At 44.7% G+C, this 26,306-nt stretch overlaps 1 protein-coding gene across 3 annotated transcripts in view; it reads left to right on the top strand.

Moving 5' to 3' along the window:
- Positions 1–21,772, top strand: part of ARID1A (AT-rich interaction domain 1A) — a 101,323-nt gene extending 79,551 nt beyond the window's left edge. For all 3 annotated transcript variants that reach the window (XM_077337713.1, XM_077337714.1, XM_077337715.1), the window contains exons 8-20: positions 834–1,155; positions 2,533–2,678; positions 2,768–2,877; positions 5,815–6,024; positions 6,544–6,748; positions 11,199–11,331; positions 11,470–11,642; positions 11,824–11,965; positions 12,596–12,721; positions 12,848–12,944; positions 14,408–15,278; positions 16,257–16,387; positions 18,746–21,772. In XM_077337713.1, the coding sequence (XP_077193828.1) occupies positions 834–1,155; positions 2,533–2,678; positions 2,768–2,877; positions 5,815–6,024; positions 6,544–6,748; positions 11,199–11,331; positions 11,470–11,642; positions 11,824–11,965; positions 12,596–12,721; positions 12,848–12,944; positions 14,408–15,278; positions 16,257–16,387; positions 18,746–20,485 (4,406 nt within the window). In that variant the 3' untranslated portion in view covers positions 20,486–21,772. The remainder of the gene's footprint in view (positions 1–833; positions 1,156–2,532; positions 2,679–2,767; positions 2,878–5,814; positions 6,025–6,543; positions 6,749–11,198; positions 11,332–11,469; positions 11,643–11,823; positions 11,966–12,595; positions 12,722–12,847; positions 12,945–14,407; positions 15,279–16,256; positions 16,388–18,745) is intronic.
- The last annotated feature ends 4,534 nt before the right edge of the window (positions 21,773–26,306 follow it).

The following is a 26,306-nucleotide window of genomic DNA, read 5'->3' as shown; positions in this document are numbered from 1 at the left end:
AAATACACTCAATTATAATATTAAAACAGCTATTGAATAGTTGTCTGATCTCCCATCATGGGGGAGAAAGAGGGGGCTTATGAAGATAATTCATTGAGATTGGTCATTGGAAGGTCAGAAGGTCAGATGGTTTTAGGCCTCAACCGTAAGCCTGATGGAATAGCTCTCTCTTACCAGCCCTGTGGAATTGTTTGAGGTCCCATAGGGCTCTGAACTCAGTTGGCAGAGCATTCCACCAGGCCAGAGCCGGTGCCAAAAAGGCACTGGCCCTGGTTGAGGCCATTTTGGCCAAGGATTCTTAGCATATTCTGCTGGCTAGATCTTAATGCCCTCTGGGGAACATTAAATGTGTGGCAAAAGTTTTTAAATGTTTGAGGAAGCATCTCTTTAAAATGTAGAAACCATAGATTGTTAAACAGGAGTTTATATGCCCCACAGAGCACCCTGTGCCTCTTGTGATAGGTAGTTTTCAGTTTTGACTTCGGTCTTGCTTACCCTAGCCACTGTGGTAAGAACTTCTGTCTTTGCCTGTGTTCTTCCAAATTGTTAAAGCTTTGTTATTGAGAGATTCCCTGACAATGGTAATTATCTGTTCAATCATGATGAAATGATGCAGCATAAAATTCAGCTCTGTGCTACATTGTTCCATATCTGAGTTGCAGCGAGAGTGAGCCAGCATAGATATTATTAACATTATGACTTTTATTGGAGGGGAGGCAAAAGTTCTTCCTTATCTCCTTTGTGTTTCTTAACACACGGACTGAACCTCTAAATGCATGTGCTGCCGAAACATCCTTCAGTCTTGCTTACATCTTATCACTTTTTCTTTGTAGGTGGCTATCCTAGGCAGCCAAACTACAATGCTATGCCCAATGCAAATTATCCCAGTCCAGGAATGGGGGGAAGCATGAACCCAATGGGAGCAGGGAGCCAGATCCATGGTCAGACTGGTGTCCCTCCCTATCCTGGACTTCCTCCAGGAAGAATGAGCCACGCTGCCATGGGTAACAGGCCCTATGGACCCAACATGGCAAACATGCCTCCCCAGGTAGGGACTGGAATGTGTCCTCCTCCCGGTGGCATGAATCCAAAAGCACAACAAGCTGCTGCCGCCGCCGCTATGCATGCTGCTGCCACCAACTCAATCCAGAATAGGTAAGCATACTGTTCTGTATGCCGTTTCTAGATTATTATTAGCCCCCCCCCAAAAAAAAACACTTGTCTGTGGTTGAAATATTTCATATCAAATCTCCCAAAGTTCTGATTAAAACTGGTCAGCTTCCCTATTTGAAATAGGGAGGAGATGAAAGAGTTAGTCAGCCTCATTATCATCTACAGTATGAAAAAGAGAAGAACAGAAAGAAAGATGGTCTTTTAGGATCCAAGCATGCAAGAATATTTCAGATTTTGAGGCTGGCGAGCCTTCAGCACTTCCCATTTATCATGGGGGCTAGTGCAGTTGGTCTTGAATGATGTGTGACAAGGTAAATGGAGGAAATTTTGGCCCTCCTGACCATTGACCTCTCAGGGTATCTTGCTAAGTAATTCTTAGCACCTGCTATTTGGAGAAATTTGACTTATTTATTTGGGTTGGAGAGGTTTGTTGGATGATCTTTTCTGCTTGCTCTCTGCCTTGTTAAATTTTTTATTATCATTCTTTCTACCCTAGCTCAGCTGACAAATTTTATCTAGAAGAACCAATGAAATAAGAAATGTTTTGATTGTTTTGCTTGTCTCCTGTGGAGTGAGCAAGGAGATTTATTTTCAGTAGTAGCACTTACTATAGTTTATTCTGGATTACTGCACCACACACTACTTTGGATTACCCTTGAAGATGGCCCCATTACCTGGGAACTGCAGCTGGTTCATAATGCAGCAGTTCTGAGTTCACATGAAGGCATTGATTGTAACTGTTAAAGCCCTTCGTGGCCTAAGATCCTGAGATCTAAAAGACCATCTTTCCTCCATATGTCTCCATGTGCCAGCTATGTTCTTCAGCTTGCCATGTATGGGTTATTTCCCCAATTTAAGGTAGCCTATCTGGCATCTACCAGAACCTGTGCCGTTTGATTTTAGCTCCATATGGAATGGTCTCTTTGGCGGTTTGGGGAGTGCCATCGAAGTTTTACACAGACGTTTTATTTGCTAGGACTGTTAATGGGGTGTAGAGGGGCATGACTGGGTTTTAGTGTACCTCATATGCTTTTAAAATCTGGAATTGTACCTTGACCTACAAAGGTTATAAGTGTTTGAATTAATGCCTAATGCTGAAAAAGCTATTTACACAGTATAGGGACACTGACTTTTCCTAACTCCATGTAGTGGGGACAGCAAATCAGGAATACAATAAACGTCATATTTGTAGAAGGATGTTCCATCTAGTCTTAACGGTATCTGCAGGGAGCTATAATCTAGGTGGGGTGGGAGTGTTTGCTTCATCAGGAAGCTATGTTCAGAAGAAAAGCCACAGAATTGCTTTAGCAGGATAAACAGTCTGGATTTTGATATTGCTAATGGCCCTGTTGTTCTTAGGCCATCTGGTTACCCCAATATAAGCCAAGGTGGATTGATGGGCACTGGACCTCCATACAGCCAAGGAATCAACAGCATGGCTGGCATGCTAAATCCCCAGGGCCCACCATATTCAATGGGTGGAAATATGGCCAACAATTCTGCAGGTAAGTTCGGCCAGGCCTCCACCAAGCTCCTTGGTTTGCATAGCACATATCGGAAAACATTCTAATAATTGTGGTTTTGATTCTTCAAGGGATGGCTGCAAGTCCTGAGATGATGGGACTGGGTGATGTCAAACTCACACCTGCAGCTAAAATGAACAATAAAGCAGATGGAACACCAAAAGCTGAATCTAAGTCAAAGGTAAAGGGAAAAAGTGTGAAGTTATTACCATGCATTATTGGTTTTTTAATTGTTAGCATGAATTTCTCATACTGTATTATTTGTTTGTGTGGTTGGGCTATGCAGTGAGGGTCCCCCCCCCCTTATTCATTATTGTCTACTCTTCTTCCTTCATTATTACTGAAAATGTCATTGCCTTGTAAAGAGCTGTACCGTCAACTTTGCACAATTCCAAGGCTTGTTAGAGCTGGTTCTGAACTCCAAATAATTAGATTTGACTAGGAGCTGAGGCTGGTAGGGATGACCCCCCCCCACACACACACACACACACACACACATACGTGTTAACTTATTATGTGGGGAGGGAAGGCAGGCATGAGCACATTAGCCCCTCTCAACATGATCGCTAAGTGGTCTGCACGGAGGAAGTGCCTGCCCGTACACTCTCTGCTCCATGATCAGTAGTGTTGCAAAACAAGTGTCAATGACATATGTGCAGGATCCATACACTTGGCAATTGTGTTGAGCACAACCAGTGTGCTCGTGCCTGCTTTTCCTCCCCATTAGATCGAGTGAACGTGGGGGGAACTTGTACTGGGCTTCCCAGTGATGGTTATTCCCAGTGTCTTCTCCTATTAACTTTAAAGGCAAACAAAGCCCTTCCTTAGTGACATGCCTCTTTCTATCTGGTAGCTTGCTCTAGTTGGTTTGGAGGCAACAGCTGTGCCAACAGACCATGGTGTAACAAGGCCTGCATATCCTCAATTCACATCTCCTAGCTTCAGTTTTAGCTTTAATGTAATAACTAGTTTCAAAGCCTATTTATAAAAATGGGCTTTCAAAGGGGAGAAGGGGGAATGGGAAGTGATGGAAAAGGGGACACCTGATGGTAGGTGCAGGGCAAAGAGGCGTGTGGCTGGCCAGCTCCACAGCGTCCTGGGGCCTTCTGCTGGGGCCAGGGGCAGCATTGCCGAATCTATGACGCGGCGAGGCTGTCCCTGTGCCTGGCAGAAGGGCGGGCCTTTGGGTGGCTGTGCAGGCTCCTGCGGGTTTCTGCAGGGGCCAGGGACCACCCCGGTGCAGTGACGACGTGTCGGGGCTGTCTCTGGGCCCGCCAGAAGCCTGCAGCTGGGCACTCAATCGCGTTGTGGCTTCTGGCAGGCCCAGGAACACCCCCACCATGACAATGACATGGCGAGCCTGCCCCTGGGCCCAGCAGAAGCCTGTGGCCAGGAGCACAGTTTCCTGCAGCCCTCTGGCGGGCCTAGAGGCAGCGTCAGTGCATCCTGGATGCGGCGAGGCTGTCCATGGGCATAGCAGCAGGCCGCGGCAGTGGCCAGCTCTCAAGGGTGCCCTGGCCTTCTGGCGGTCCCAGAGACAGCCCCAGCACATGTAGGACGCGGCAGGGCTGTGCCAGGGCCCGCCAGAAGGCTCCGGACAGTGGCAGAGATTGCAGGACTGAGGCAGTCCCAGGGGTCTGCCGAAGCCTCCAGACATGGGTGAGTGGAGTGGGGGTTCCGCGGTGGAGTGGGGGAGCGCGGGGGCCAGTGTTGGGGGGTGGGGGGCAGAAGATGGGGACGGGTGGGTGCGTGGGGCGAGGGATCCTGGGGGGGTGGGGGGCCGCGGGCGAGTTTTGGGGGAGGGCCGAAGATGGTGACAGTTGGGTGGGTGGGGCGTGGGATCCATGGCGGAGGTGGGGAGGGCAGCGGCGACTTATGGGGTTGTTTGGGGGGGGCGTCGCGTTGGGTGGGAGGCATCGTGGCCAGGTGGGGGTGTAGGGTGTGGGGAAACTGCGGCGGAGCGGTGGCAGTTCGAGGGGCCGGTGGGAGGAAGAGCACAGAGGGTTGGTCGGTTTGGGGGGTTAGTGGGGGCGCTTACCTGCGTCAGCGGTCAGAAGGTGGGCACTGGCTCCAGGAGGGGCGCAATGGCGGGCGGGTGGCAGCGGTAGTGGCGGGCAGGAGCGGTTACAGTTAAAAACTAACTTGACTGAATGTTTGCGTTCTATTAATATTTGGGCTAAACAAAAAAAATGGCATTGTTGTGAACAAGGATGTCATGGGGTGGATTTTAGTTTCAGTGAAGAATCTGAGCAACAAGTTTATGACTGTATTATGAGAGAATTTCATTGTCACTTGCCTTCATCTCATCGTTTTTCTGCTCAGAGGTGGAACATAAACCACTGGGATGTTCATACATTCTGCTACCCAACCTACTTTCTTGCTTAATTAATGTATCGGTGTTCCTCTTGGTAAATTCTTTTTGCTATGATGAAGCAGAGTTTTGACCACTCTTCAAGATAGATTGCTTTAGGAGGTCTCTAATTTATAGAAGATTTTTGAGAAGTTGGATACTGATCTGTCCTCTTGTTGTATTAAGCATACAATACAACAGGTTACATTTGGTGAAAATGGAGCAACCCTCCCTCCAAAAAATGTTCCAGCATCTGTAAATATCATTAGCATTTCTTTATGGCTACTCATTTGTTCCATCATAACTAGTAATCAACAGGACATGGAGCTAAATGATCATCCTTTACATTATTGTACGCTTCTTTCACGGTTCAGTCATCTTCCATTTCAGTAGTTTTCTACCATTTGGAAAGCTGAGTAGTTTGAACAGATCTTCTGATGTAGACTTATTTCACATCTATTTCCAAAGAAGATGCTTAAACCAAAGTCATACATTGAGATGAATATATATAAGCATAACCCTGTTTTTAATTATTGTATAACTGATACTTCTCATAAAGGTTAAGACATCCTTCCATATTTCCATAATACCTTTGAACTGAAGCTACTGTGTATACCAAAGTAAGATGATGAAAGCTTTTAATCACCACCACCACACTTTATTATTTCTCTGCCTAATGCAAGGATCCTGGAAGCATGGCCATTCACAAGTTGCATATAATGCTTTAATTGCTCTGTGATTCTATAGCATCCTTTTCCTTTGTTATAGAAGTCCAACTCCTCTACTACCACAAATGAGAAGATTACTAAATTATATGAGCTGGGTGGTGAGCCAGAGAGGAAGATGTGGGTAGACCGCTATTTGTCCTTTACTGAAGAGAAAGCAATGGGCATGACCAATCTTCCAGCTGTGGGCCGGAAGCCCCTAGACCTGTATCGGCTCTATGTCTCAGTAAAGGAGATTGGAGGACTGACTCAAGTAAGTGATCAGACTTAAGTGAGGGACATTTCTATTCATGTAGCTTGTAGTCTTTTTCTGTGGCATTCTTAAGATGGTACACAACTGTATTAGATTCTGAAATAGAATTTGATGAACAGTACAATATCTTAATCCATATATTCCTAGGTACACACAAGCCATTTTTTAAAGTTTGTTTTTAGGGGGGCATGTCAAAGAGGGTCATTGCAGTTTGTGAGGTGGTCTGCTGAGATGCAATTCATTTATATCACTTCATGCAGCTTGGGGGACATTACTATTTTTCATGTTGTTGTTTGTACTATTGTTTGTCGCAAACTTGCTATTGCTTGGTATTTACTTCTACATTAGGGTGGGTGACAACATTTCTTAAATGTTTTTCTTTCAATAACTGGTTGGAGAAAAATCTCTGAATGTCTGCTTAAGTACTTCCTTAGTTAACTAAAATCTAATTGGGAAGTACCTTTGGGAATGGAAGACGTGACTTGGATTTAAAAGCTGGCCTTTTCTGGCTTTGTGCAGGTTAACAAAAACAAAAAATGGCGTGAATTAGCCACCAATTTGAATGTGGGCACTTCTAGTAGTGCAGCTAGCTCCTTGAAGAAGCAGTACATCCAGTGTCTTTACGCCTTTGAGTGCAAGATTGAGCGCGGTGAGGACCCTCCTCCAGACATCTTTGCAACTGATTCAAAAAAGTCACAGCCCAAAATACAACCTCCATCTCCGGGTGAGTATAGTTTGACTTTGTAGCCTGGTGTGTTGTTAACCTGCCCTGTGTTATTTCATTGTCTAAAGGACTATACAGCTCCTCTGAACAGATGGCAACTGGTCAACAAGACCTTGTATTTCTGCCCAAAAGTAGGATACTGTATTCGCTTTAGGTAGTTTGAGAGTGTCTCTATATAATCTGTTTTTTCATTCTGCAAACTAATGGATGAAAGCTGGAGACAACCTCTGCCATCTCCTGATAAAGCTGCACTTTTTAGGGAAAATAATAATGTGCTAGGCTGACAGGTAGGCATTCAAATATGAACCCAGGTGTTGGTTTTTCTTTCCATGGTCAGTTTCTGCCTGTATGCTGCTTTTTCCTTTTAAGACGAGAAATGTAATGTCTACTGGTCTAGAATAATGGGATTTATGGTGAATTTAATGCTGATTTATACCAGATTCTTTGTGGCTTTTATATTTGAGCCAAGATTGTGGTGGTTGGGCAAGATGACACAGAACTTAACAGATCTGGTTTCAACCTCTATTAGACATTCCTTATGTAGAGACATGGCATTCAGTTGTCATCGTATAAGCCATATCCAAATTCCAGTTTGCTGTACCCAAGACAAATACATCTTCTTTCATTGTGCAAGTTCTCATTGCTTTTCCTCACCAGATTAGGAAAACAAACTTCCAGTTGGCTCCCTACAATTTTGGATTCTAGGTTAGCTTTCAGTTCTGCTTTAGAATACTAAGCCAGATATCATGGGCAAGATTTTTTCCTCTTTTTTTTTTGCACTTTGTAGAAGGGAGGGAACAGTACAAGGGCACGGCATAAGCTCAATTTGTGTCTATTGTGACAACTTGATTTAAACTGTGGTTTAGCACAGTGTCTGAATGAACCTATAAAGTGTTGTCATATAAAATTTTGATACAGTGGTGCCTTTTTAGAACATGTGGCAAGCACCCTATGATAGCTGCAAACCTGTACTGTAGTCAAAGCATGTTCAGCAAATAAGCAGCATATGACCCATCTACTAAATGTCAAATCTTGCTCCTTAAATTTGATGTCCCTGTTACCTGTGGCCCTCCCTATTTAGCTCTGCCTTTCTAACAGGGTGGAGTTGTGGCAGCTACCAAATAGGGCAAAGTTAATTGCAGTTAGTGGGTAGGTTTGCACCAGAAGTACTATGTATGCAGAAAATGGCTATTCTTTGTGGAAGGAGAAGTACCATTTTCAAATCAGTCTTGTTGCTGATTGTACCCCACCTTTCATTGGGTTAGAATACTGTATTAAAGATGAAACTGGCACTTACGTATAATAATAAAAATGGTTTCTTGCGGCGTTGTGCTTTAGTTTTTGCATTTCAGGCAGTGTTAGTTAATCCTTGTGCTGCTAGACTTTCTCAGTCTTTTGAAATTCTTCATTCTGTATTGTGTGTGGAAAAAGCCAGTCCTTGTGGTAGTCACACTTTTTTGCATTGTTGTATGTTTTCCTCTTGAGGAATCAGTCTCTGTCTGTCACTAGCCCAGCAGCCTTAACTCTGGGTTTCAGATCTGAGCAAATGTACTTTCCAAATGCGCTCATGAAATGGCAAAGCATTGGAGACTTTTGAGATGGCAACTGTTATATGCTATGAAAGACTGTATGAAATATTGTGTTTGGCAACAGCACTGTGCAGGAAAATTGGCATGAGAAAAAATATTTTGAGGTCACTTGTGAGATGACGGTGGCATCTGACAGAATCCATCAGGTAGCAGAATTCTCTGTCCAAGCCCTTTTAGAAGAGGCTTCAAAAGTTGGGCATCCAACTGAAACCTTAGTGTATTTGCACCTGAACACTGCATCTTTCAAGCTATTACTGAATGAATTGAATGGGACTCAGAAGAGTTTGTCGCAGTTTGCAAGTAGCGATGTGCTTTCTGTGTCCCTGCTGACCTAATTGGAGCTTAGAATTGGAAGAACAAAGTGATGGGGATTTGGGCTTGAGGTACAGTGGAGGCTGTGTTTGGTATGTCATGAATTGTTCTGCCCGATCTCTTGCCTGATCCAACAGATTTCATTCCACTTGCTCTCTGCAACTCTCTTTTGTATGGCTGCAGTTGTACATCCCGGTAAATTTAATTCAGAAGACGCAGGACAGCAACACCATTTGACCCCTGAGGCTGTGCTATTCTACCTCCTGCATAGTAAAATTTCCTCTGAAGAGGTGTGGAATAAGTGGAGTGCTGGAACAAGATGTGCAAAATCTCTCCCCTTCCCCTTTTGCAAATAAGGCGATGGTTTTGCAACCAGCTTTAGGCTCTATACATGGCTCCATGCCACCATTGCTGCCAAAAAGTTTCCATAAACTGGCTCTTACTGCGGTGGTAGCAGGCATTTTTGTTTTTTGGATGTTCTGTTCTGCTTCAGGTTGACACAAATTCTATTGCATGGTTTATATATGTGGGTAGAGATGGCTGTTCTTTATAGGTTCAGTGCCATCTCTGTGTGTATCTGGGCAAAAGCTGTGATTAGCTGAAAGTAGATTCTTTCCCTTTGACCCATGTTCAGAGCGTAGCTTGGGGTAAACTTCTGCGTTTGTTCTGAAGGAAGTAAGATACGAGTTGGTTCTTATATGTGGCTTTTCTCTACCTGATGGAGTCTCAAAGCAGCTTACAATTGCTTCCCTTTCCTCTCCCCACAATAGGCTCCCTGTGAGGTGGGTGAGGCTGAGAGGGCCCTGATATTACTGCTCACTCAGAACAGCTTTATCAGTGCTGTGGCGAAGCCAAGGTCACCCCAGCTGGCTGCATGTGGAGGAGTGGGGAATGAAACCTGGCTCGCCAGATTAAAAGTTGGCAATCCTAACTTCTACACCAAACTGGCTCTTAATACATGGCTGGTGGGAAAGTCTTGTTCGCAGAATAAGTCCAAAGTAGGGTCAACCACCGAAAGTATCTTGCTGTGTGCGTTTTGTATAAGATCTCAGTTTACAAACCCATGAGTCTGCCAGATTGCCCTCTTTTACAGCACTACTACATAAGCTTGTGGGTTAGCCGCTGCCTGCTGGCCAACTACGGCATGAGCTTCCTCGCCGCCTCTTCCCCCTTTCAGGGTTTTTTTTTCTGCACTGGTGGTTATAAATGAATTGCAACATGTGTCCTGGGAAGTGCAGCCAGTTAGGCTCGAATTCACACTGTATGGAATTGGCACCCCTCCAGCAGTTTGTAAATTTGTGAGTGGGGAGGGCCGGCAGGGGGTGGGGATGCACAACAAATGGCAGCGCCGGCAGGGAATGTCTCAAAACCTCTTCCTGCTGATGTCAGTGTATTAGAATGCAGCAGAGAGTTTGGCTTGCTGGATTCCCAGGGGAACGGAATGGAGCTGAAAGGCTAATGAATGGAGGAAAGGGTGTGGGGGAGGGGGTTATGAATGAAGCGCCCTGCTGGGCTTGCCTCTGCCCTTCCTTCTCCGGAGATGTCACTAGGCTGGGAGGGAGCAGTGGAGCCGAGGGAGAGAGGGTGCCAGGAAGGTGGGGCATAAACAAACATGACCTGTAGGTGACCTCTACAGGATTTTAATGAATAGCTAAAATGACTCATCAACTTGCAAGGCTGAGAAGATGGATATTGGTTGCTGAAACTGGTAACTAATGGACACCTTAATTAAGAGCTTGGCTATTTTTCACTCGGAGGGGGTATGTGCAGCCAGAGGGATGGGACCAAAGCCAGCAGGAACCACTGGTCTTCATTTGGCTTATGGTAATTTTCAGCAGAGGTCCCAAAGAGTAGTTTGTTCCCTGTATTGGAGGAGTTCGACTCCAGTGAAATGGGAAGGCTGCAGTAGGGGATAGCATGTGCTGTGTCCTTTTGAGGCACTAAAGTGTTACCTTCTAGGCCAAATCTTGAGTCCAGTAGCATCTTAAAGATCAACCAAATTTTACAGGGTGTAAGCTTTTCTGGTCCAAATTTTTTTTGATATTGCATCAGGCATTGGATGAAGTGAACCATAAAAACGTATACCCTTGAAATTTTTGGTAGTCTACTAGACTTGAATTTTGTTTTACTACTACAGATTAACACAGCTACCCACCTGAAACTCTTGAATCTGGTTATCCTTCCTTGCTTTGCATAAAGGAGGGACCACAATAAGGCACCATCTCTGCCTCTAAAGGGTACTCGTCAGCATGTTGCTTCTACCCATGTTTGTGCATAATATAGTTCCTTTTCAGTGCCTTTTGGGAATGTCTGTGGTCAAATATAGGTAGGGTAGCCTGGACTTTAAAGACCATTCTGTCAGACTGAAAACATTCTGCTAATCCTAAAATGTCACCAGCTTTTTAATGCCCATCCTGAAGAGAGTTGTAGAATTGGGATGGGATTTATTCTTCTTGGCTTGCTTGCCTTTTGTACCTTGAGTTTAGATTGGAGTCCTTTAGAATTTTATACCTACCCTGGAGCTGCTGACACTTCTTATCTCTTTGCAGCGGGTTCTGGCTCCATGCAGGGCCCACAGACACCTCAGTCCACCAGTAGTTCTATGGCAGAAGGAGGAGATCTGAAGCCCCCAACTCCCGCATCAACACCACACAGTCAAATGCCCCCTATGCCAAGTATCAGGTATGGCACATTCCATTTCTGCTCCTGATCAAAACAGCAGCTGTGCCTAGCCACAGCATCTTGAGTGAGTCTGTCTGTGTCTGCGTTGTTGTGTGCCTTTTTCACTAAAATACTTTCTCCTTCCCGTTATTGAATCAGGAGTAACTCAGTAGGTCTTCAAGATGCCTTTCCCGATGGCAGTGACCCCACTTTCCAGAAGAGGAATTCTATGACTCCAAATCCAGGGTACCAGCCCAGCATGAATACTTCCGACATGATGGGGCGCATATCCTATGAGCCAAATAAGGATCCATATGGCAGTATGAGGAAAGGTGATGACAGCTTGCGTACTTTTCACACACAGCCATTAATGCTTACTGAGTCCTTTGACCCCATGAAAGTGGCAGTTCTCTTTGCTTACGTAAAGCAGTGGAACTATCTTAGTCGTCAACTTCTGAAGCTAAGTGAGCAATGGGGTTTCTCTTCTGATCATTTCTTCCTCTCTCCTCTCAGGAAGTGATCCCTTTATGTCCTCGGGGCAGGGCCCTAACAGTGGCATGGGCGATCCTTATAATCGTGCTGCAGGCCCAGGGATGAGTAACATGGCTATGGGGCAAAGGCAACATTATCCTTATAGCCCATATGAAAGAGTGAGGTGAGTCCCTATGCTGAACCCAAGTAAATTTCAGATTATGCATAAAAGTTGCTCAGTGTGCCTGCTTAATTCTGAAATGTTAATTTGTCCATGATTTGTGTGTGCTGAAATTGAGGGAGGGGATATGAGGAGCAGAGCGATGTAAGGAAGATGGGTCTGAGTAACAGGTCAACTGAAAGCTTGGCATAGTGGTTAAGAGGGGCACTGGGTTTGATTCCCTATTCCTCTTCCTCATGCAGCCAGCTGGATTACCTTGGGCTAGTCACAGTCCTGATAGTGCTGTTCTTACAGAACAGTCCTGCCAAAGCTCTCACAGCCTCACCTACCTCACAGGGTGTCTGTTGTGGGGAGAGGAAGGGAAGACAGTTGTAAACTGCTTTGACTCTTCCTTGTTCTATGTTTGGGGAGTACAACTTGAGGCTGTGGTAGAAAGGAATATGGCCTGTAGCCTCTGGATTCAGGAATCTTGTGCAAATTGCACCTAGATTTGTCAAGACAAGAACTAGAAAATGGGTCTAGCAAACTTGGCAGAAAGATGCTAAATTGAAACTGGACATGCAGCAAGAAGAACTTTCTAGTTAGTATGGAGTTTTTCCAAGTTATTACCTTCAAGTGTGTCTCTTTCTGTAGGACTGAAGCAGGAATGGGACCCGAAGCCAACTTAGGAAGTGGAACGCCCCAGCCCAACATCATGCCTTCCACTCCTGATTCAGGGATGTACTCTCCCAGCCGTTATCCTCAGCAGCAGCAGCAGCGGTAAGTGCAAACCTGGCTTTCTCCCTCCAGGAATGTCAGTTATAGCAGCTCTGCTCCGCTTAACAGATTAATGTTATGGCATTCTGTTCCTCTGCGCAGCAAAGTAATAGTCTGATCTTTCTACAGACATGATTCCTATGGCAATCAATTCTCCACTCAAGGTACAACTTCTGGCAGTCCCTTTCCAAGCCAACAAACCACCCTCTATCAACCACAACAGCAGGTGAGCTACCAAGAGTAGTAGAGATTATGATCAGAAATTGTGGAAGGCAAGTGACATTTGTGGTCTGGAGGAATGGCACTTTTTAGTAGATTGTGTGGTTTGATGGTTATATGGCTGTGGTGGGGGCTTTCAGGATCTTCTAGTTCATGCCTGACTCTTGAACAAAATTCTTAGCGCTATGTAGTTTTCTGTTGTTTGAAAAAGAAGTTAATGTTCTAAAATATTTGCCGTTATGAATGTATATGAGAAAAGTTAAATCTTAGTACAATGATTTTGATGTCAGTGCCTCCCCTCCCTCAAACTAATGAAGAACTGGCTTGTACAGACATTCATTATCAAGACATTTTGAGAGGACCACATCTGAACTTCCTGTAGTTTTCTTTAGCATCAGTTAACACTAAGTAAATATTTTTTAATGTTTATAGGATTACTGAGCAGCAGTAGCAGAACAAAGTAGCCAACCAACACAGCTACCCACTTGAATCTGTGAATGACAAGTAGTGCAGGATTGCTGCGTAGTACACGTTGCAGAGGATAGTTTGCCCTTAAGCCTTCCAAAGCTACTCTCTACATACTTTACAGTTGTAAAACCTTGATCTATAGGCAAAAATCCAACATTTTGTTATCCCCAGTTTTTATGTTAAGAATGCATTTATAACTAGACTAGAATTGACCATTTGGCCCTTGTGTGCCACTCGGAGGAGTGAATCAGGAGCCCCTTCGCGGCTCCTGATTCCCTCCTCCAAGTTTTTTATCATGGACAGCGCCCGCCCCCTCTCCTCCCCTTTAGCCCTTAGCCTTTTATTTATACTGCTCCACTGGAGCGGTGTAAAGATACTTGAAGGGCAAAAGGTTTAATAAAGAACTACAAACCTTTGGTGGCAGGAGGGACCTTTCTTTTTTGTGACCTAATTCTGCCAACTTGGCTTGCCAAAGAACACTTTATCACAAGGATGTTAGTGTTCTGTAGGCGAATGTTGCAGTCAATGGAGGTGGTTCTGGCTTCCTATTTCTGAGGTGATCATAGCAAGCCCTAGTTTGCAAGACCTGTGAACAAAAGTGGAATTCACTTCATGATGGCTCACTCACCCAAACTGGGATCCATCTCCTAGTCCCAATCCTAAAACATTGCTTGTATAGTTACCCTCCTGCTACATGATGGAAGCCATATCTGTCTCTAAAGAGTCTTGAAATAGTTTTTTTATAGTGTGCTGTACTGTAGACCTCTTCCAATCTGGTCATATGTACATAATATACATATATAGACAAGAATACTGCTGATGATCATTTTTGGTTCAAAAGGAGAACTCGTGCGAAAGCTGCCTAGTACATAAGAGAACCCTTCTATGGAGGATGACAGGAAACTGCTGGGATTTGTATGCTTTGTAAAAGCAATTCCTTCATCCCTTTCTCCTGACAAGAGAGCTGATTACAAATGGCTGCAACTTTTTTTCCTCTTCTAGAATTACAAACGACCGATGGATGGCAACTATGGCCCCCCAGCCAAAAGACATGAAGGGGAGATGTACAGCGTATCGTATAGCACAGGCCAGGGCCAAGCCCAGCAGCAGCTGCCTCCGGCACAGACCCAACAACCAAGCCAGCAGCAAACTGCTCAGCCTTCTCCACAGCAGGAAATGTTCAACCAGTACGGAAGTACATACTCCACCACTGACCGCCGACCTGGCGGGCCACAGAACCAGTTCCCATTCCAGTTTGGCCGAGATAGGGTCTCTGCTCCCCCAGGCTCCAGCACACAGCAGAATATTCCACCTCAGATGATGAGTGGTCCTGTTCAGTCCACTCCCGAGGGCCCTCAGCAGGGCAGCATGTGGCAAGGGCGTAACGAGATGGGCTACGGCTATCCCAACCGGCAGAGTCCAGGCTCTGCCCCACAAGGGCCTGCGTATCATGGAGTGAATCGAACAGATGAAATGCTGCACCCAGATCAGAGAGTTAATCACGAGGGACCATGGCCTTCTCACGGGAACCGTCAACCTCCTTATGGTCCCTCTGCCCCTGTGCCCCCCATGACGAGGCCGCCACAGCCAAACTATCAGACCCCGCCTAGCATGCAGAATCACATTCCTCAGGTATCTAGTCCAGCACCTCTTCCCAGGCCGGTGGAAAACCGCACCTCTCCAAGTAAATCTCCTTTTCTGCACTCGGGAATGAAAATGCAGAAGGCAGGGCCTCCAGTCCCTGCCTCACATATAACACCCACGGCCGTACAACCTCCTATGATACGGCGGGACATCACATTCCCACCTGGGTCTGTGGAAGCTACACAACCTGTGCTGAAGCAAAGGCGGCGTCTGACCACAAAAGACATTGGTAATTTCTAAGCTCTTATCTCTTGTGTTGCTGGTAGGATAGTGTCATCCCATTGGTGTCTTGCTGAAACATTACACCAAGGTGAAGGGTTCATACATTCTGACCATTTAGAACAGGCTTTCTCAACCAGGGTTTCTTGATGGTGCTGAAAGGGTTTCATGAATATATGGGAGTTTATTTTTTAATCTACTTTTGAAATTTGTTAAACATTTATCATGTGATAAAGCCACATATGGTCATGTCAACCTGTTCCCCCACTCCCTAAATGGCCAGTGGCGGGCCTGGAGGGGGTGGGAAAGGAGGAGCCCTGAGTAGGTGTGTACACATATCCTGTATGATCACACCATTTCTGGGGCTTCTTGAAATCTGAAGAGTGTTTCAGGGGGTTCTCAACAGTAAAAAAGTTGAAAAGGGTGTGATTTAGAAATTGATTGTTTGCAATGATCTGGTAGTATTTTAGGGACGTTTGCATATATCATGTATGATTCAGTATGTGGACCACCTCCTTCCATTGGTCCAGCCTTGCTAAGTATGATCTGCCAAACAAGCCTGCCTGGTCCCAGGGGGGGAGCTTGGGAACTGGGCTTTTTCAGTGGGGGGCACGTTGCTTACGGGATGCTCTTCTCCACTAGGCTTGCCTGCCATTGCTCCCTTTCAGGTGCCAGGCCAAAATATTTCTGTTTGTGCAGGCTTTTAATTAGAGATTGGTCCTTTAACACTGCTTTATCAGGCTCTGTTCACCTGTCAACTGCTATTTTACATCTACAGGGAATTTCTATAATGGAAAAGTTGTAGGACTAAATGAAAGCACAGTAGAGATTTTCTTGTGGGCTAGGATAATGGCAGGCATGTACAGTCTTCCATGTCTTGCTGGCTGGTTCCTGCATCCTTTCCAATTCAGAAAGAAGAACTAAAGGGTTAGTTTTGTTCTTGTTCTGGAAGCTGATGGGAATCAAATGTGCTTTGTCTTTGCGGCAGGAACACCAGAAGCCTGGCGAGTGATGATGTCTCTGAAGTCTGGGTTATTGGCTGAAAGCACATGGGCCTTAGATACCATCAACATCCTACTTTATGATGACAACAGCATCATGACCTTCAACCTCAGCCAGGTGGGTGAACACCTTCTGGGAATTGGACTCAGAGCAAGGAAACAGGCTTGGGAAGCTAAGTTGTAAGCAGTATTATTAAGGTAGAGAACAATGTTCTTCTGTTTAGGACCCACGGAGGTAGGGCTAATGCTAGAGCCAGGGGATTTGAGTGGCCGCTGACTTCTTACCCCTCTGTATGACTAGAAGAAACAAAATATTATGCAAAATTTGCAGAATATATGATATAGAACTTAAATTTTGGGGTACAGATTTTTAGAAGAAGAAGAGTTGGTTCTTATATGCCACTTTTCTCTACCTGAAGGAGTCTCAAAGTGGCTTACAACTGTCTTCCCTTTCCTCTCCCCACAACGGACACCCTGTGAGGTAGGTGAGGTTGAGAGAGCCCTGATATTACTGCTAGGTCAGAATCACTTAATCAGTGTGTCAGGGTTCGAGGGGTTCGCTCCTCTTCTTTGCTCCGCCACGGTGTCGGCAGACGGGAAGGCAGGTCGGAATAGCACTTGAGGCAGATAGTCGACGTCTCAGAATGGAGTCCACCGGGAAACCCAGGCTGAAACTCCCGGGCTCGTGATAGTTTCTTGCACTATCCCGAACCCCACCTCCTCACTGACGCCGACCTCTCCCATTAAGTAGCTTTCCTCCCTCGCATCCCCCGCCCACCGAACCCTTAAAGGAGAAGCTCCGGCGTCTTGCATCCGTCGTTTCAATCTTGGGCGGCTCCTTGCCCGGCCAAGACCGCTCCTCGCTCCTCCCCGGTCCTCCAAGCGCAAACACTGCTCCTCGTTGAGGACTCCCCCCGCCGAGGATTCCCCCAGACCCGACTCTGCAGGGTTGGATAAAGGTCCAGGTGATACGCCTCTCGCTGGTGAGTCCCCGGGTAGGAGCAGCGAAGTCAGAGAAACCCCGACACAGTGCTGTGGCGAACCCAAGGTCTCCCAGCTGGCTGCATGTGGGGGTGTGGGAAATCAAACCAGGCTTGCCAAATTAGGAGTCTGTGCTTCTAACCTCTACACGAAGCTAGGGATAGCTGTAATAGAATCATGGAATTGAAAGGGCCATACAGGGGTCTTTTGCTCTACGGGAGCTAACTTACTAGTTATCCCTGGACCGCGGGAAGTTTGCCGGGGCTTTTTCAGTCCTGGCCCTGACCTGGTGGAATGAGCTCCTGGGTGAGCTAAGGGTCCTGACAGAGCTTTCGAAGTTCTGCAGGGTCTGTAAGACAGAGTTCTTTGGTTGCCAGGCTGGCTAAGATCTGGGCTCCCACCCTTGAGCAAATTTGATTGGTGTGGCTCCCTTGACATCCCCCTCCCCTCCATGGTATCATCCATCTGTTGAGCAGGGAGAGGGAGGGTTGGCCACCGCTGTCTGGAATTGGCAGTGTTTTAGATGTATGGGGTTATGGTTTTATGGTGGATTTTAATTTTAATGTGGAGTTTATACACTGTTAACCGCCATGACTCGGTTTTGCGGGAGTAGCAGGATAGAAGTTGAATCATTAATATATATAAATATATATATAAATAAATTAGTCCAACCCCCTGCTCAATGCAGAATCAGCCTAAAGTATCTATGAAGTAGCCCTGGGCCCAAAAGTTCAAGAACTTTCCATTGAGCATGTATACATTGTGTGTGTAAAATGTAGGTAATCACATGCATAGCTGTCATCTGGAGTAATTACCTGCAATTTCTTGTATTTCACCTGGGTAGCAGCAGTGGTGGGGGAGGAGTGTCACAGAACGGTGAACTGCTTTCCTTTCCTTTTAAAATACTTTTATGTCCTTTAGGCTGGTATTCAACCAGTAGGCGTTTATTAAACTGTCTCTTATTTGGGTTGTGTTTTGTGTGTTCACTTTAAAGTTTAAACAAGATTACATTGTACTAAGTGGGAATATTGGTCACTCTAACCCAGTACAGTCCATGAAACCATTAATGGCTATCAGGATATTCAGGCAGATGTTTTTTCCCAGTGCTGCTGTCTAATTTCCTGTTAGTGGAGATGCCGGAGATTGAACCTGCAGAGAATGTGCTCGGCTGTAGAGCCAATCCATTTCTCATTCTCCAGCTAGCTACTAGTGCAATGTGAGTCTTTTATTGAATGAGGAATATTTGTATGCCTGTGTCTATAGAATCAACGGCACTGAATTTTTCTCTTAAAGATGGAAACATTTCAAAAATGCCTTTATAATTAACACTGCAAGGTGTATTCTAAGACACTGATAATAATGACATAATAGACCTTTTTAGAAACTTTGCTACTAACTCTGCCCATCCACATCTGTGTACTTCTGCCTACATTGAATTATTTTTCTCTCTTTCCTGCTTTCTCATGTGTATTTTTTCCCCTCTTAAATCTTGCAGCTGCCAGGATTATTGGAGCTCCTGGTGGAATATTTCCGGCGTTGCCTGATTGAAATCTTTGGAATCCTGAAAGAGTATGAGGTGGGCGATCCAGGGCAAAGAACATTATTGGATCCTGAAAGGTTCTGCAAGTCTTCAACTCCTGCACCTGAAGACGGGGAGAAAGAGGAGTCACGGAGCCCCAACCGTGAGGAAGAGGAGGAAGAGGAGGAGGAGGAGGAAGAAGAGCAAGGGGAGGAAGAGGCTGCTTTCGCAAATAAAACTGCAGCACCTCTAGAGAACAATGAGGAGAAACTGGTCAGTAAGTTTGACAAGCTTCCAGTCAAGATAGTGCAAAAGAATGACCCATTTGTGGTAGATTATTCAGACAAACTCGGCCGGGTACAGGAGTTTGAAAGTGGACTGCTGCACTGGCGGATTGGTGGGGGAGACACCACTGAACACATTCAAACCCACTTTGAGAGCAAAATGGAGCTGCCGCTGGCTCACAAACGACCTTCCTGCAGCTCTGTTTTGCGAAAACGTTCTGTAGTTGAGAGCAATCCAGGTGCCCAGGAGGGAGTGGCCCTTCCATCCGATGGTCCTCCGGAGAAAAGGATAACAGCAACTATGGATGACATGCTTTCAGCACGGCCAGGCGCATTGGCAGAAGAGGAGGAAGTCAGGAATGTGGAGGTGGCCAAGGAGAGCAGTAAATTCCCATTTGGCATCAGTCCTGCTCAGAGCCACCGAAACATAAAAATATTGGAGGATGAGCCTCATAGCAAAGATGAGACACCTTTGTGTACGCTTCTAGACTGGCAGGACTCGCTGTCTAAACGCTGCATCTGTGTGTCTAATATCATCAGGAGTTTATCGTTTGTGCCAGGTAATGACTTTGAGATGTCCAAACACCCTGGTCTGCTGCTGATCCTAGGGAAACTGATTCTTCTTCACCATAAGCATCCAGAACGCAAGCAGGCACCACTGACCTATGAGAAGGAAGAGGAACAGGACCAAGGAGTGAGCTGCAACAAAGTGGAGTGGTGGTGGGACTGCTTGGAGATCCTCCGTGAGAACACGCTGGTCACACTGGCCAACATCTCCGGGCAGCTAGACCTTTCACCATACCCAGAGAGCATCTGCTTGCCTATCCTGGATGGACTCCTCCACTGGGCTGTGTGTCCTTCTGCAGAAGCCCAAGATCCTTTTCCAACCCTGGGTCCTAATGCTGTCCTCTCGCCTCAGAGACTGGTTTTAGAAACTCTCAGCAAACTCAGCATCCAGGACAACAATGTGGATTTGATCCTTGCAACGCCACCCTTCAGTCGCTTGGAGAAACTCTACAGCACCATGGTGCGTTTCCTCAGTGACAGAAAGAACCCGGTTTGCCGGGAGATGGCTGTGGTACTACTGGCCAACTTGGCACAGGGCGACAGCTTGGCAGCTAGAGCCATTGCCGTGCAGAAGGGCAGCATTGGCAATTTGTTAGGCTTTTTGGAGGACAGCCTGGCAGCTACTCAGTACCAACAGAGCCAAGCCAGTTTGATGCACATGCAAAACCCTCCCTTTGAGCCAACGAGCGTGGACATGATGCGCCGGGCAGCCCGGGCACTGCTTGCCTTGGCCAAAGTGGACGAGAACCACTCTGAGTTCACGTTATATGAGTCACGGCTCTTGGACATCTCCGTGTCACCCTTGATGAACTCATTGGTCTCACAAGTTATTTGTGACGTACTGTTTTTAATTGGCCAGTCATGACAGCCGTGGGATGCCTATTACCCCCCTGTGTGTGTGTGTGTGAGTGGAGGACTTTAGAAAACTGATTGTTGCCCCTTTATTTATGCAAAACCACCTCAGAATCCACTGTCTGCCCTGCGCTGTCCTGCTTCTACCTTGGGGAAAAGATGTCCCCCCCTCCCCTTCAGATCTGTCCTAAGCCCCTGTTCAAGGAGACAGAGCTCTGCCTACATTTAAAAAAAAAGACTTTTTTATTTTAACCAAAGTTACTGTCGTTTACAGTGAGTTTGGGGAAAAAAACCAACTTTGTCCTGTTTATTGCATCAACAGGCGCTAGTATCATAACTGTTTTTAATGGTAAACTCTGAAGGACAAAAAAAGTGACTGCTGAACTCTTGTGTGGTTTATCGTTGTACATTCACAATCTTGCAGGAACCAAGAAGCTACCAGTTCAACAGACCTTGTCCAGATGGAGGCCTGTGCAGTAGAGTGTAGAACTTCATGTACTGTACACCTTAAACTGTAAACATACTGTAATAATGTCTCACATTGAAGAAAAAAAGCTGGATCAGCAGCAAGCTGTAGTTTTTAAAAATGTTTTTAGTTTAATTGTTGAGGAGAAAAAAAAGGCTTTTCCCCCAAAGTATCATGTGTGAACCTACAACACCCTGACCTCTTTTTCTCTCTTCCTCCTTGATTGTATGAATAACCCTGAGATCACCTCTTTAGAACTGGTTTTAACCTTTAGCTGCAGCTGAATCGCTGCCACGTGTGTATATATATATGACGTTGTACATTGCACATGCCCTCAAACTCCTTGCAGTTCTGTTCCCCTTCTCCTTGCACCCCCTCCTCTTTATAGTATGACGAGTTAAAAAAAAAACGAGTTGATGACCTGCGAAAACGAGACACCAATTATTTAATCTCTTGCCAGACATCTCTATCTCTTTCTCTTTCTCTCTCTGGAGGATGCTGTACAGGTCTCTGTGTATAAAGTCATTGCTGTCTCTGCAGCCAATCAACTTATAGTTTTATTATTTTTTCCTGGGGTTTTTTGTTTTATTTCTTTCTAATCGAGGTGTGAAAAAGTTCTAGGTTCAGTTGAAGTTCCTGATGAAGAAACACAATTGAGATTTTTTCAGTGATGAATTCTGCATATTTGTATTTCAGACGATGTAGCTAAAAAAAAAACTTGATGTAAATTCCTCCCTTTTTTCCTTTTTTTGGCTTAATGAATATCATTTATTCAGTATGAAATCTTTATACTATATGTTCCACGTGTTAAGAATAAATGTACATTAAATCTTGGTAAGATGTTTGTGAGGGTTTTCATTTTGACGGGCCACAGCTTGCTTGCTTGCTGCTGAGCTTCGCTATTTTGTCAGGTTCCTGCTACATGCTGCTGTGTCATGTAATCAGGGGTGACAAATGTAACATGTTCTGAAGGAAAAAGGAAATTGACAATGAGCAGTAAAACTCACTTTGAAGGAACAGAGGACCCTATTTCAAAAGGGGGTAATTCACTGGGTGTGTGCTGTTTGTTTTTTAAATCCACAAAAAAATTGCTTGGAATATTAGAGAAAAGCATTTTATCTTGGTTTTGGGATATCTTTGATCTTACCTTTCTTTATGCTCTTGTCCCCAGTCCTATGGGCTGACTACAGTATCTTGTCTGGTATTTTAATCTCTACATAAATTCTGTTCCTAAAAGCCTTCCAGTTTTTAGAAAGGTGTTCAGCTTAAGTTTGTACATATAAAAGTGTGTTAGGGGTGTTCAGAGACTTACCTTATATTCTTTTGGCTTTCTGCAGCTCAGCAGTTCTGTAAAAAGGAGTCCGTTTCTTTGGCCAAATAGGGAAATGGCAGTGATCTATCAACAAGGAGTACCATAAAAACACTTTTGTACTGCTGAGATGCTATTTTAAGTGAATGGTACTTATCTGGCAAAAGTTGGAAGTAGACGAATCTTATGAATTGATAAGTAGGACAGTTTATAAAAACCAAATCAATATTCTCCTGGCAAGACTACCAGCTGGAGGGAAATATTTCTAAAAAGGCTTGAGGCACATATCTATGTGCTCAATGACTGGAGCATTGCAGTGATTTGCATGTGTGAATGAGCCACTGCCAGAGATAAAATGTTTATGGCTTCATCTCAATGTGTTTTCCCCTCTTTTAATTAAGAATGGTTAATAATTACAACACAACAAACAAGAATTAACATAACGTTGAACACAATATTCTCAACTCCCATATTTATGAAGAAGCTGAAAATTATTTCTACATCTGTCACTGTATTTCCAAATCCATATATCTGTCCAAAATCTCACCATAAAAGGATTTCACTTCCTCTGAAGTGTCTGTCTGAATTCTGGATATCCTTGAATCTAACAATTTTTACTCCCTACCCTCCTCCCATTACTGTCAAAATCTAGAACATCAATAATCAACATCTGGAATTGTTTGCATCTTCCAAAGCATAACGGTACACATCTCACCTGCAATTAAAAATAGCTGTTCCCTGGATTTTTCCTGTGATTGGCATCATACCTTCAGATATAATTCATCAAGTGAAGAGAAATCATGTACATGTAAACTAGTCATGAGAAACAGAAATGGCAATTTAATGAAGACCTCTGAATTGGGACAGGGAGAAGAGATACTATTCTTTCCCTAATACAAAGCTAGCTTTTCTGTTTATTTGGAGATTTACTACCGTATATTGATTTTAAGCCTTGTTTCAAGAATGTGAGATGGTATGTAAAATGAGTAGAATGTCTGTGTGTGGACTTTATCGAACTTGTACTGCAAGCAGCAAGAAACAGCCAAATTACACTAGATTTTACATTTCTTTTTAAGGAAGCCATCTTAAAGAGGTCTCACTAAATTGGGTCCACCCTCTGGTTTTTGTGTCTTCATGACAGATTCAGCATTAGCAAGAGTATAATCTCAAGGGTTATACTTTGTAGGCCAAGAAAGGAGGGGGAGGGCTTGTAATACAATTTGGTGGAGACTAAAATTGTAGTCATCTTCTGGTTCCATTTTTTAAAAACCTTTAGCCTAATTTTCTTTACCAGATTTCTATACTGCCTTTTCTTCCAAGAGCAAAATTAGCTCCCCCATCCATAACAACCCTGCACAGTAGTTAAAAGGCACTGGGTAGCCCAGAGCTCTATGGCAGGGGTAGTCAACCTGTGGTCCTCCAGATGTCCATGGACTACAATTCCCATGGGCCCCTGCCAGTGTTTGCTGGCAGGGGCTCATGGGAATTGTAGTTCATGGACATCTGGAAGACCACAGGTTGACTACCCCTGCTCTATGGTATCATGCTGGCTTCTGGGTATGTGCCGCTTAATTTTTCCATGTGTTCTGTCATGTTTTGGACATCAAGCTTTTCCCCTCATGTGGAGTGCAGTTGACACCTTTCTGGTTCGGGAAGCTTTTAATAACATTTCCAAGTTGCTGTGATGTCAATGTAGACACCTGGCCAAATTTGAAGTCTCCTGCCCAAGCTGGGATTCTAAAAAAACTCCAGTTTGTAGAAAGGAAACAAACTGATTTGGTCAGTGTCACAACAAACGTGGAATTAGAAGGCTTTCCAAATCATGGTTCTTTCCAGTGCACTCCACTCACAGCCTTAGCAGCTAGCCATGTTTGCACCTGTCCCAGCGTGTATTAAATGTAGTTCTTTAGACCGCATGGCCACAAAACAGGAAAACTCAATTTTTAAATGTTCAAAAAGTCTTGCCAGGAGAATGTGCACAAATGCCATTCAATGTAATAAAAAAAGAACTGGCATTGATTTGATCAAAACCGCATCCAGCTCCCTAAATCAAGTATATTCATGAAGCCAAAAACTACAGCAAACTGGTGCCAAAGTTGAGGCCTGGTGCCAAGACATGGTACTTTTGAAGAGGGGAGAATGGAAGCTTGCTGCAATAGGCTAGCTAAACCCATTGCTCTGTGCCTTGCATTTTTATGCAACCTTTCCTTCAGTCAGCACAAGGCAGTGCTCGTAGGGTTCCATTTTCCCACCCCGTCACCACCATTTTCTCTCTAACATTGTGAAAGAGGTTAGGATTAGCAAGACAGACTGTTAGCTTTGCAGTGGAGTAGGGGCTTTTGTCAGTGTGGTGAAATAGTTAGAGCACTGGCTTTCGGATCTGGGAAACCCAAGCATGAATCCCTAATCAGCTATGGAAACTACTGCACTGATCTCTAGGTGGCACTTTAATTCCTTTTTTATTATTATTATTAAATTGAAGATTTGGTCAAAGGGTTCTGAATAGACTTAATTTTGAGATATGGGAAGGAGAGAAGAATTTTGTGTTTTACACTCTGGTGGGCCTTTTTATTTATTGGCACTGCATAATTTTGGTCTAAAGTTTGAACCACTGTCTGTTGAAGTTGGTCCTTGGTCTGCACTTAAATCTACTTGCCCTCCTTTTTTAATATCTAGAAGGCTAGAAATGAGAGCTCAGGCGTGAACAGATTACTTCTTGATGTTCAGGTTCAGTATAGCCCTGCAAAGCCAGTTTCTTCAGGCCCACTAATGCATTTATTTTGTTGTTGCCTGGGATCTGGTTTGTTAGTAGTTTCCTCAGAATTGCTTCCCTTTGTGTATATGTTGTCATGAGAGCCAGAGGGACTGTGTTGGGCTTTAGCAGATGAAGGTGCTTCAGACCACAACCAAATGTTGGGTCCATCTAGTTTAGCATTGGCTACTTAGATCAGCAGTAGCTCTCCCAGGGTCTCAGGCAGAAAAAGGATTAATACCATGAGAAGTGAAGCCTTGATGAATGGACCTGTTTATGTACTTTGTAATCGCTAGCCCAATTTAAATATGTCATTGGCGGGCAAAACAGACCTATGTGACACACAAAACCAGCATCTCGTTTTAGCAGGGCTGCTGTATTTATACTTTTGTGCCCTGCTTTTCTGCCAAAGGGGGCAGAGGGAGACTCCATTATCCTCCCCTCCTCCATTTTATTCTCCCAACAACCCTGTGTGGTAGGGGAAGCGGAGAATGGATACCTGGCAAGCTTGCATGACAACATGAGGATTCAAATCTGGGTATCCCAGATCCTAGCCTGATACTACATGATACTGGCTTTTTGTGCAATGGCATGTTAGCATGCTAGCTCAGAATCTTCATGCCCATTGGGGAAAAGTATGATCTTGTTAATGAAGGGATTGAGGGATGAATGTTAAAAACGATAACTGAAATAAATAATGGACTAAATGGTGCGGTGCCTTTTTAATGCAACAATGTTTTGCTTAGCATACAAGATTACAGCCTACCCTGTGCATACAAGATAACAGCCAAAGTTTGGGATTGCACCAAAATGGCTGACCTAGACCATAGCTCAGGGGTGGCCAAACTTTGGCTTTCTAGATGATTTCATGCAGCTCAGAGCAGCTCACAAATAACATGAATTTTGTAACAAAGTACAATAGATTGATAACTATCATCAACAATGAAGCATCACCAACTATCATGACATAAGCAACTGTAGAACATTATTTGCAGGTAGCATTTTGACTGCAACCTTCCAGAGTGGGCATATCTGAATGGGAGGGGGCTCAATGGATGTTGTCATTGACCCAACCAAATGCCTGGTGGCTTTTTGTATTGTGGACTACAGCTCCCAAGAGCCCCTTCAAGGATGGCCAACTGGGGCTTGTGGGAATTGTAGTCCATGAACATTTGGAGAGCCACAGCTTGCCCACCCCTGCCTTAGCAGTTGCAGTGCTCTATGTTGAAGTAGCCTGTTGGTGTGGTGTGAATACACTACTCTTGTGAAATGTTGTGGATCTTTTAAGAAGCATTATAGTAAAGAAA

This window comes from Paroedura picta, chromosome 5, assembly GCF_049243985.1.
Source record: "Paroedura picta isolate Pp20150507F chromosome 5, Ppicta_v3.0, whole genome shotgun sequence".
Lineage (NCBI taxonomy): Eukaryota > Metazoa > Chordata > Lepidosauria > Squamata > Gekkonidae > Paroedura > Paroedura picta.
This window is presented reverse-complemented; position numbering and strand designations above follow the sequence as displayed.